This window comes from Sinohyriopsis cumingii, chromosome 13 (assembly GCF_028554795.1).
Source record: "Sinohyriopsis cumingii isolate HCF-2022 chromosome 13, ASM2855479v2, whole genome shotgun sequence".
NCBI classification, from domain to species: Eukaryota; Metazoa; Mollusca; class Bivalvia; order Unionida; family Unionidae; genus Sinohyriopsis; species Sinohyriopsis cumingii.
The window spans coordinates 37,919,932-37,932,926 of NC_142973.1; the positions used below are offsets into that span (position 1 = coordinate 37,919,932).

The 12,995-nt window shown below is 34.1% G+C and overlaps 1 protein-coding gene across 3 annotated transcripts in view; it reads right to left on the reverse strand.

Annotated features, from left to right (window-relative positions):
• The window catches only part of LOC149785229 (glutamine amidotransferase-like class 1 domain-containing protein 1), a 49,813-nt gene extending 37,114 nt beyond the window's left edge, over positions 1-12,699 (reverse strand). For all 3 annotated transcript variants that reach the window (XM_089979058.1, XM_089979060.1, XM_089979061.1), the window contains exons 1-3: positions 12,620-12,699; positions 6,964-7,040; positions 2,469-2,574 (exon numbers count right to left, since the gene is read on the reverse strand). In XM_089979058.1, the coding sequence (XP_089835184.1) occupies positions 2,469-2,574; positions 6,964-7,040; positions 12,620-12,671 (235 nt within the window). In that variant the 5' untranslated portion in view covers positions 12,672-12,699. The remainder of the gene's footprint in view (positions 1-2,468; positions 2,575-6,963; positions 7,041-12,619) is intronic.
• Between the last annotated feature and the right edge of the window lie 296 nt (positions 12,700-12,995).

A 12,995-nucleotide genomic window follows, 5' to 3' on the forward strand; every position in this document is an offset into this window, starting at 1 on the left:
CATCCAGTCACATTGGAAAATGCAAAAATCCATCTGATTCCATCACTTTTATTTAAGTTTGGTACTGACTACCTTTGAAGAAAAGTTCTTTGCTGTTATTGAAAGATTGTAGTTGGCTTTCTTTGATGAAGGGTGCATGCACTATTGAAGTCACCGCTAAAGGACAGCTTTGGAGAACCAAACGAATGCCCATTTCTTATTGTGGCGGCAACATCAAATAATTGTATTGCATGATTGAGACTGGTATTATTTCCATTTGCTGAGTACGTTTTCATAACAGTCGGTGCATCAAAGGTAATCTGTTTCCTTTGAAATTTCAGAAAACTATTTTATCTGGGTACATTTTTAAAAACTGTCCCTCCATGCCTACTGAATAAACCAATAAATAAGATGTATGATGCTGCCTTACGTGCATGCGTCTGAAAATTAACAAAGGGTCAACGGACAATAGAGATGCAGGTGTTCTGATGACAGGGATTATTACAGAAAACGTGAGCATTCTGAAGGATTTAATTCTGAGTGAAACGAAGAGGAATTTTACTTACCATCCACATACAAATGTCAGTCTTTGAAAATATATTAATTACTTGTGAGCGGACAAAAATCCAATGAAAGATAGATTACAAGACAATGCCTCGTCTGGTTGATCTCCGTTACCAGAAATGTCAACAAAAAAGCGGATATTTCACAACATACAGAACTCATGCTGGATGTCAGGATAAGCGGATTATGATATAACAATGCACTGTTTAGATGGTTTGTCAGTATGGACAAAGAATTTGTTTATGTAACAATATATCAATTTCAGTGTATTTTATATCCAGTTTGCAGCTTCCTTTCATGGGGCCTCTGAATTTCTGCACTCCAAACCAATGGTCGTATATAAAAATTTAAACAGCCAACAATGTCACCAACAAAAAAAATAGACACATGTTATGTTTTGCAGCAAATAAGGAAAAACAATCCAAGTTTGCGACATTGGCGAAGACCTACGCGATCCCAGAATAAACTTTTTATGCGCTTTTTCTTCTTCTTACTTTTAAGAAGAAAAAAATACTTTTTCGTGTACAAGAAAAGTACATATAAAATTTCAGGAGCCAAGCCACGATCGTCTTGTATTATTCATACGCGATCTCCGAAAATGATAAGCAACTTTTTATGGGTTTTTTTCGTACTTTTTAAGATTTTTTTTTTGCACAAGAAAAATACATGTAAATGAAATTTCGAGAGCCACACCATGACCGCATTATATCTGAATTCGCGTTATAATGGAGAGCGCTATCGCGGGGTCACACTGTAGTTGGAAATTGGTTTACAGCAATAAGCTGCACTTTGTCTTATACCAATTAAGGAACAGTTCATATTATCAGAGACTTATCAACCAAATTCCATAATTACACAATAAATAACCTACTTAAAACCAGACCCAGCAGATAAAATAAACTAGTCACCCAGAAAACACATACAGACACTTGCAAAAAAGGCATTATCATTGACTAAAATATCTAGAGAGCCAAACTTGATCATGACTTGTGTACTCTGATGTGGATGAGATCATGTGAATAAGAATTAATCCCAAATGAGAATATGAAGGTCTTGGGCAATAGATTATGGGTGACCATTATTGTTGATTTTTTCAAATACAGACCTTTCAGGACTCACTTAATCTTGTGAAAATCCTCTCTGCTGCTGACTGATACAAATTAGGCTGGGTACCAGACACACAGTCTCTCTCTGCTGCTGATTGATACAAATTAGGCTGGGTACCAGACACACAGTCTCTCTCTGCTGCTGATTGATACAAATTAGGCTGGGTACCAGACACACAGTCTCTCTCTGCTGCTGATTGATACAAATTAGGCTGGGTACCAGACACACAGCCTCACTCTGCTGCTGATTGATACAAATTAGGCTGGGTACCAGACACAAGCCTCACTTCTGCTCTGCAGTTTTTATGAGTTCAAAGCAAACAATTTTTTGAGAATGCTGTATAAAGCACAGTTTTACCTTTAGTGATATTCAAATATATACCTTGACAAAATTAGATAAAGTGTATTGCAGTAAACATTCATGATGAAATCATACATAACAAAATACTGAATATCACAAAGCACACCACAAAGGAACTTTTGGCGTTTTGTGTTTTTTATAACATTTTTCCATGGTTACAACAAAACTTGGATAAAAGATACTACTTGGGTCCTTTTGGTCTTCTTGATATCAAGAATTTACTATAAATCAAGACAACAGGATGATTTTGAACATTGCTTCTTGATGCTGTGTAGTAGTAATATCAATACCACATAAATAGTTTACCGGTGAGAGTCAACTAGTGCTCAATAAAATCTACTCATCTGCCCATACTAATAACTGGTGGGTGGGTAAAGCCACTTTAAAAAAACAGAATGGTTTCTTGCCCAGAAAGACAAATAGAAAGTTAACACTTTTTAAGGTCCCTCAACACTTACGATCTACAGTCTCCAGGCCTATAGGTGTACTACTGGCTTTTGCCCTGAATTCATTGAACCATCTTCTGTTACTCTCATCCTGTTTCACATACTCTATATTTTTGCCCTGAAAGAAAACACAATCAGCTGACATTGACAAAACCCTGCTTTTAATCCTGTATACTATATATAAAAAATCTACGTATTTGCCACCCTGTAAGTCAATACCAATAACTCTGGGCTTTTGTCTTATACTCTGAATCAACTTATATATGAATTATGTCATTAAAATAGCTTTAACATATGTTATTTAATTTTTCAAATGTAGATACATTGTCCAAAGTACAAAAAGGAGAGCAAATGTTTGTGGTATCTTTTAACAAAACAATTCTGAAGAAGCCTGAACATGAACTTTCAGCTTTTTATCAGATGTGATGGTGTAATACAGTTGTTATTGTTTTGAGTTGGTGCTAACAAACAACAAATATTGAATTAGAAACTGAACTGGCTTCTGTTTGATTTTAGCAGGATCAATGAAATTTAGGCATGATCAGATTACAATTTATTGAGGTGATCCTGTGGGCTTGTGGAAAAAAAAAAAAATTTCAAACCCTGGCTTAATTATCATTTTGTTATACCAGATATGTTATACTGTGTCCACAACATATGCACACATGCTTTGTTTCCCAAAGGGGATAAAACATTCTTGATCACTTCCAGTACATCCTGGAAATTAGACTCTCTCGGGGTTCATAAATAAAGTCACTCAGTATGAAAGGAAAACACTGCAGATGAATAAATCTGTCTTGTTCTCTTAGATTTAAAGGGATTGATGCTCTACCAGCCAAAACTAATTTCCAGGAATTCAAGATAAGATCATTTCTTTCTTTTTTACTGCTGAGTGCTGAAACCATCTCTTCAACAATAACAAAATTTTATATTAGCTGAGGTGTATATATTAGATGCAATATTGGCACCCTTTTCATTTAGGACTGACAAGACATCAAAAGAAATCTTCTGGTGGAATCCCACACATGCAAACCCATGAGAGAGGTGTAAGCATAATTTTTTGCTAATCTGTGTGGCAAAAAGTGTAATGTGAGCATAATTGTAATCTGTATATTACATGCCATAATTACAGTAGACTGCATGAAAAATATACATTGATATTTGCTACTAACCTGGATCTTTCAGCAGCTCAAATTTCTTGGCAAAAATGGACATAATCCAAAACATTCTGACAAATTATTTATATTCAACATTTAACTACTCTACATGTCTAATTTTTGTTACCTGATTGTTAAGTCTACAAATTATTTTGTGCTCAGTCAGAGTGCTCTATTATATCACTCTCATGTTCTTCTTCTTAAATTTGTAAAGCGGTGTTGATTAATCCTTTTTCTGATTGGACATGTTTTTAAGTTTATTACTTACTTTGATTGTATTTTTTAATGTACCAGAAAAGTGTAATCCATCCAAAGGCAAACAAACGATGTTATTCAGGGGAAATGGAATCCCCATGTTGATATGACTTCTGTTTTGGATGAGTAATAATGAGAAGAATTTCAAGATGGCTGCCATGGTGGCCATTTTGGAAAACCTCATGTCAGGAGTAGTGATGAAAGATTTTTTAATTGGCCACTGTGGCAACAATACTGGACATCATAGTAGCACAGTTTTCAGTTAGGACCAACTAGACACCATAAGAAGTCCTCTGGTGAAAATCTCATGTCCATATGACTTTCCTTTCAAGAGTTGATGTACAATTATGACAGGGCTGATATGCATCAATATTTGATGTCAGATAGACACCATTTTCATTTAGGAAATAAACAGACATCATAACAAGTCTTTTGAGAAAATCCCATGTTGATATGACCATCCATTCAGAAGGAGTAGCAACAACAAGATTTTCAAAATGGCCACTGTGGCAGCCATATTGGTACCATTTGATTTAGAATCAATAGACATCGTAACAAGTCTTCTGGTGAAAACTTCATGTCAATTTGACTTTCCATCTTGGAGGAGTGATAAGATTTTCAAGATGGCTGGTGTGGTGGCCAAACTGGACATCCAATCTGAACCATTTTAATTTAGGAGTTTGGTTTGTGAGCTTTTACCCCATTTTTTACCTGATAGCTCTACCTGGCAGTCAGTATATTTGTGGAGGAAGAACCCAGAATAACCTCAGGAAGAACCGCCATCCCATGGGAAGTTAATTACATATCACATATCCATATTGGTCGAGCCAAAGCCTTAAACTCATATGGCCAAAGGTGAGTTGTTAGTGATCTGTAAAAGCCATCACCTTATACCCCTCAGCCACCTGGGATCCTTGATGATATGGCCGAGATCACCACTGTGGTGGCCATATTAGATGTCCAAGTGGCACCATTTTCATTTAGGGCCAGTTTGTGTGTGTGTGTGTGTAAGTAAAGTTTCATGGCAATCCTCCAAGTAGTCTAGAAGGATTAGTGATAATAAACTTGACCTAATGACAACAGACCCTTGTTATGACTTTATGGTCTAAAACTAAGCAACAGAAAAGAGGAAAAACCATCAGCTTTAGTAAATTCAACAAATGACTTCCATTCTTGAATGTGCTATGTGCCAGTAGTCTAGACCGTGCCAATGTGCTAACAGTCTTGATGTATCACAATGATATAATCAAGAATGTCTTTAAATGAATTCAAACAAATCCCAAAATAGTGATTTAGTCCAAACAATCACTGAGCACATTGTAATGGTTGCTTTAGGAAAAGATGTGATGTCATCGCATTGCAGCCAGGTATCGTACAGAGGTACAAATCAACAATCAATATACTATAGAGTAAACATGACAACAACAATGTGAAAGTATTGAAAGATGAGTCAGTAGAGTAATCACTACAACATAATTACAATTTGATTTTGCTATTATCATCATCATCATAACCATAATCATCATGATGATGTGCTGAAGTAAAAAATCAGAAATGTAAGGGACCAACCATTGACTTTTAAGAGGGCTCTGCCTTTTAGGGAAAAACATGACCCTCAAATAGCTTGAGAAAGGTATTCTTGCTCTGATTTGTAAATAATCAAAATCCATCATATTTGGTTGGAATATTTTTTATCTCGATGTAAAAGGAATAAAATAATATCTTTATCAGAACATAAAATAGTTGGTCCTTAACTCTTGGTACGTAGTCAAAATTAAGTGTAAACATTCCTTTATGGAGGTTAATAACATATGGAAATTAAATAGAAACAATATAAATAAAATGTCAATCTTTTCAACCTACCATTTTGGCTGTTGATTTAGAAGGTTCAATTGAGATTTGTCAATTAAATTTGTAAGCTATATGGTGAATTTGAAATCTGTTGGCAGGTTGAGGCATGAGTTTGATGAGATTCATTTTCATTCCTAAAATGAAGCCTACATCAGACAAGAAATCTCCTATGTTGAACTGGCACGAGGCCACATGAATTTCATGGCCAAGTTTTGAATAACTGTGGCAATATTCTTAATTTAATTCATATTGTTTGCTGCATAAGACACCATGATGCAAATCATCCACTGACGTGACATCGGCATGCATAGGTATAATCTTCCTTTTTCACACATTGTTTACTATTCATCAGAGATATACTTAATATTAAAAACTGAACAACCTCTGGTCATCTGTATTGTTATTATGGACATGCTCCAATTTGACAAGACTGATGCACCATTGTGTATATTGTAATGGATAAAATACAGCTTGTCTAGCGAGACTAACTAGACTGTACCTCTGGTGGAGACCCACATGTAAACAAGTGACATCATAGTCATCATTTCCTAAAGCAACAATTCAAATGAATAATTTAAATAAATAAATCCTCTCAAATTATAACTAAATGCAAATAAAATAATGCCTCCACTACAGATGTTAAGATGGGAATGAATAGTTCTGATGTAAACAAACTTAACATAAAAACCTAAGACACAACAAGAGGACCAGGATAAGGGTCAAAGAGAGGTTCATTTCTAGAACACACTAAGTTGTAAACAAGGTCAGGTCTTTTGCGTAAATTTTAGTAAAGAATATGACATATTTCATACACAACAGGAATTTCCAAAGGGGAAAACCAATGTCCAGAACTCAGATAAAAAGAAACGTTTTTTTTAAAAAAATGACATTAGTCAGGTTAGCCCACACTCCCACCCTCAATTACTGAACAATGTCACTCAAACAATTCAAATTAAATATACATAACACAATCCCATTGCTCTATGACCAGTAGAACTAAAAACTTTCAAGTGTATGCTTATGTAATATCCATAACACTGTATAAAAAATACTGCAACAGCATTCAGGGACATCTTTTTCAGAACAATTTACATAATATGCACTTTTTTAATACCAATTATGTTTACTTAATAAAGTAAAAGTACTAATGCAACAAACAGTCCTATTATCTGCAAATTACTTGTGTAGAAAAGAGAAATTTCATGAAAATTTATCCACATTAGGTCCAGGATACATGTACATACGTTTGGTGAAGCTAGCTGAACTGTACAGTTAGGGCTGACAAGGTTGTAAGCCTGCAGAAAAGATGGTGCAGATACCCCTTTGAATAAAAAGAAAAAATATCATAAATATATTGAATAAAGTGTGATCATTATAACTATATGTTAGATTCACTGTAATTATATTTCATGTGAATGTTTCTTTTCTTTAATAAAATCAAACACATGTGATTGTTGTCTCTGACATAGTTAATTTCAATCATCCGATTTAAACAAGAGTACCATGAAAGTACACTATACCATACACTATACCATGAAAGTACACTATACCATACACTATACCATGAAAGTACACTATACCATACACTATACCATGAAAATACACTATACCATGAAAGTACACTATACCATACACAATACCATACACTTGCCCACACCATGTAAAATAGTCCTTATGAAGGCAATGATAGGCCATAGTTAACTCTGGAAATTATTGACTAACGATCTGGACCTTGGGTCAAGGTATGCGGCCTTGAACTAAACTTACTGTGCAGAAACCATTTTTTCAGCTGATATGACTGTGATCTCTAGACCTAAGAATATAAAGCGTTCTTTATCACCTAAAATCAAATGCCATATATGTACAGTACAAACTTTGGTCAAGAAACTTACTCTGGAGCAAAAGTAATTCTGCAAAACCTAATTTTCTTTGAAGCATAATGACCTTTACCATGTGAACTTTCAGACCCCAAAATCAATAGGTCTCTTCCATGCCTTAAATGCAAGTGCTCACAAACTTTGGTCAAAGTATGTATTCCAAAACTAAAGTTAATATGCAAATAAAATTTTCTTCTTTTAGCCACAGTGACACTGACTTCTAGCACTGAAATCCCACATAGGATTCTTTCTTTCAAGAAGAATGTACCTTCAACATTTGATGAAAGTAGGCGCTGTATAACTGAATTTAAAGCACAGGAAAAGATAATTTAACGGACAGACAGGGTCATGGCACTCTGCCAAAGATACGCTGGTATAAAATAAACAGGTTAAAGTCAGAGAAACAAAAACTGCTACATGACTGCACCACAGAACACTAGAATTTGGTGTTTCTCAAAAACTGCTACATGACTGGCAAAAGAAAAAGTCAACTGTTGATGACAGTGATACTAACAGGCATCTACCCACCCACCTTCTACAGGATGATGAGAGATAAATTACGTTTCTTGCAGACCAAAAAAAAAAAGGGGGGGGGGCTTGCAATCAAATCACTTCATAATTGTATATGGTACATGTTTACCCCAAAAAACCTTCTCCAGAATATGGCAGCATACAAACTTTTAGATTAGCAATAAACATAGCAACTAAAGACAATTTGTCAAAATAGAAAACTCAACTAGTTCATAGCCAAGTATCTGTAAAGGAGTACCCCAAGGATCAATTCTTGGACCTATAATTTTATATATTTTTATTAATGACATCTTCCTTTTCATAAATGATTCTGATCTAACCAATGACAACATACTTGCCTATGATCACCACAACTTTAATATTATAAAATCTATTTTGGAACCAAACTGCATGATTTTGATGATACTTTTTTTCTCAGACAATGAAGTTAAACCAAATCCTTATAAGTGCCAAGTTACTGCACTTAAAAACAAAAGAAACAGATGTCTTTTTAAAAAGCATCTAAATAACTAAGCACACTCAAAAGAATTGTGGAAAATACATCACAGCTGAATGATAATTGGTTGGTTACCATTCTTTCATCACTGCATACTTCAACTTTTGCCTCCTAACCTGACATTTCATTAGTTTTACTAACATTAATTTACTTTAAGAAACAAATGAAAATGCACTGAGATTTGTTGTTATTCAATTCAAGAAACCTTACTCTGAACTCTTGGGTTTCTTCACACCCAAACTTTGAAGGCCATAGCACTTGAACATTTCAAAGTTTTAAACAATAAAATGTCCAGCTGAAACAATCTTATTTTTAAACAATTCTTCCTACTCTTTCATGTATGTAAGCACTTTATAGGTGTTGTTGTTGTTGTTGTTGTTGTTGTAGGGTTTAACGCCATATTTCAGCACACAATAGGCTATACATGGTGGCCAGCATTAATGGTGGAGGAAGAACCTGGGAAATCCCCAGAAAGAACCACTGACCCTCGAGAAGTTACTGGCAAGCTTTCTCACATACCCACACTGGCCGAATCTGAGACTCAGACCTACGCAGACAGAGGTGAGATGGCGGTGATCTGTAACGGAGAGTGCTTTAGACCACTCGGCCACTCGGGGCCCCACTTTAGAGATGTAACACATCTGTTAGGTATGCAGCTGCTAAACTGTGGAACTCTCTCCCTAACCATATTTTAACAATTTTAAATCCCGCCTCAAGACCTGATCTTGGAGCTTTTGTGTGAATGCTACAGCAAACAACACTCAAGAACTTGCTCCTGCTACCAACACCGACTGCATATTTAATGTTTTTATGACCTAGTCTACTATATCTGCCTATGGATTTACATCCAAGTTTTAGATTTACCTTTTATTAGTTTTCTTTTTTACCTCTGTCATATATGAAGTATTTTTAGATTTTAGTTTTTTTGTCTTACTTATAGCTTTTAGCTGGTTTTAATTCCAGTTTGCTTGAGACTGTAAGTAACTTTTGATTCCCTTATACTGTTCTCATATGTATATGCTGTTGTTTCTCTAACTGATCTCTCTTGTGATATGTATGCTTCCAATTCATTAACACTTATAGCATATGTGTATATTCTATAAATACATTCATAGTCTGTCCAGCTCCTCTGTTCTTGTATATTCAAAATCTGCATGTATGTAAAATGGTATCATATATGTGTACTGGTCAGCCATTTCACACATGGTTTAACACTGCATGTAATTGTTAAGTACAATCTGTTAATGTAATTTGATTTCTGTACATTTCATTGTTTTAAACAAATAATTGCAGGGTTCTCCATAGGATTTTTAAAGCTGCATTCTAAGACTCCTTCCTTGAAAGTAGGTTACAGTCCCATCCCTAAATATAGGAGATCCAGGAGTCCCAATATTTTTCCCTGGAATAATTTTTGCGTGTATTGTTGACTTAACAATATATGTCATCAGATTGCTAAGTGATCATTCATTGTGAAAAGTATTATAGATATAGAATGTAAAACACATGCAATTGCAAACAATTGTGACTTTTTCTGATGTTAAAACTATAACAATTTTAAATGGCTTTATCTTGCAATTCTTTATTTTTGTGTGCAGCAAGAAGAAATCATGGAATTTTTTACATTTTCTTTTCCATATTAATTTTTAATCAGCTTAATTCCATTTTAAATCAATAAATTTGTGCCAACACAAAAAAAGACCATATTCCATTCACTTTTTTATTGCATTTTTCAGCAACGAAGCACAACATGCTACATTCACTTATTACATAAACAAACTTTAAGGTTTATGCACAATTCTTGGTCATTAAACCATGTATCTTGGCCATATGACATCATAAACAACAGTGTTGTAATTCTAACAATAAGCTATTATGTTGAAACAACATTTAATAGAATTAATGTATTTGCAATGGATCATTTATGGGAAAAAGATTACAAAAGAATTTAAAAACAATTCTACCTATTATGCTGAAACAACAATTAATAAAATTAAAGTATTTGCAACGTATCATTTATTAGAAAAAGATTACAAAAGAATTAAGAAACAATGCTACACCAGGAAATTTGTTAAGAATATATTCAAGTGGCAAGTTGACAAGTTGGATAGCAGACGATAAAATAGGTGTGGAACAACTTCTTGCAAAATAAGAAACCTGCTTAAGATGCAGTATTGTTCAGAGGTAAGCATTTCTATCTTTTAAATAATGAATTTATTTGTGATATTCTAAAAGATAAATATTAAATAGGTTTTTTGGGGTTAAACATTCAACAAGGTCATGGAATAGGTCTTCATGTTGACATTTAGAAATCACATTTTCATATACATTTGGAGTAAAAATGTGGGATATTTTTGTTCACTATGAATGTCACTTTCTGTAATTAAAGGACGATAATTCTTTCTTAACACAAGTTGGAGTTTCAACCAAAAACAACACGTGTTCGAATGTTTACAAAAACGATGTATCAACAAGCAGAATTGACCGTAATTGTGTAGCGATAACAACGTAACTAGGGGGTGCTTCAGTCAGGCCAAGTGCCACCATTTTTCTATTTTTGTATAGAGAGGGTACCCCTCATTACGGGGCTTCCATTCTTTTAACTTTGGTTAGATAATTTCATGAATAGCTGGAAAATAAGTCATAAACTGTGCAAGTTTTTCTTTTGTTTGAAACTATACTTTATTGGTATGAATTTGATATGGCTCAGATAAAATTTTCCTGAAAAACCCACAACATAATGATCAGGAAGGGTTTCATGCAAGAGAGGTTTTATTTATATATCTAAATGTGGAACGAGTCAAGAACTTTATGGCACATATCTTCGTTTTGTGGGAATACAGCTGTATTATAACATACCCCGTCTCATCTTTAACTGGAAATGCAAGTCAGTTCTCTCGTTTGAAAAGCAGGTAATGTAGTAGTAAAGATTAATATAAATTTGTGCTTGTGTCTTCACAGATGAGATGTGATTGTTTTCTGTCAGAAGAATAAGACCCTTCCCCCGTAATTAAAAAAAAATAACTTTTAAAGTTTCTAAGGCCACTCACAGCTCAGGTTGTTGTAGCATTCATCATTGCTCATAAACATCTTCATTTGACAGAGATTTTATCATTAGTTTAAGACATAGGTCCAACTGAGCAATAAAGCAACAACAAATAAAAATAAAATAAAAAGTATATACAATACTGCTTTTAACTGTTCATAGGAAATATTATGGAAAAAATATTTTATGTAAACCTGCATTCATAAAAACAATATTTTTAGATGAAATGGTCTAAAAAAAACTCTCATACAGGTAGGCATTTATAAGGAATAAATACCTGGATTGTCTTGTTACACTGTCGTTATAGATTAAAAACACAAATAAAGACCAGCTTTTCACGTAATTTGGCTTTTAGATTGGACATACACTCATCACTGTAAATTCTGAGTAATTAAAGCTGCAAATTCTGTATTTGCAGAGGCACATTTCCCCAAATTTTCCTTTCATATACCACATATTATTGTAAATTATACTTCAAGTACAGTCTGGTTCTGTTTTCTAGTGACTATTTCATTAATTAACCCCAAAATGCATTCCATTACTGGATTTATATTCAATATATACACTGTACAAAAAATGCTCAATTTTTGGGAGAAAATTGTTGGTTTTTTTTTTTTGCAGGTAATAAAATATGTTGTTTGCACTTGCTATGAGCAAAACCCGCGAAAAGGATTATGTTTCATTTGCTAATTTGTTAATTTTTGATGCTCTAACCTTCTAAAAAATATCATATTTATTAACCTGAGATGAAATTTTTAATTTGGCCTGTTATCCCTACATGGTAGTATACAAATGACAGCACGACACGCCCCCGCCACCCGTCTGAATACAGTCATTTTCTGCTTGTTGTCTCAATTACTTTCGACAATATTTGGCACGCTGTCAGTTCTATAATGTACATGTCAAAGGTTGAAATTTCCTTCCTGTACATTTAATTGTTCAAAATGTAATACCTTCAGCCGCAGAACTCAACACAAACAAGCAGCAGTGCCTGGGCGCAGCCATCTTTGAATGGGTAGTTCTAATCTAGCGCATCGTTGCTAGTAATTAATCCGGATCCGGGCGTAGACAGAAACATAAAAACATTTGTTTTTAGATGATAAGAAACATTAGCTCTTGGAGGGACTGTAAGCAATAATATAACAATTAACTTAAACAATCACACACACACACACACACACACATATTGAATCAAGCATGTTTATTCTTCAATTTATATAAATATTTTTTTTTATTAGTAATTACAAAAATCGATATTGAGCCGATCATTACATCTCATACATTCATATTATCATATTTCTGCTGATGATTATTAGTAGTAATAATAAC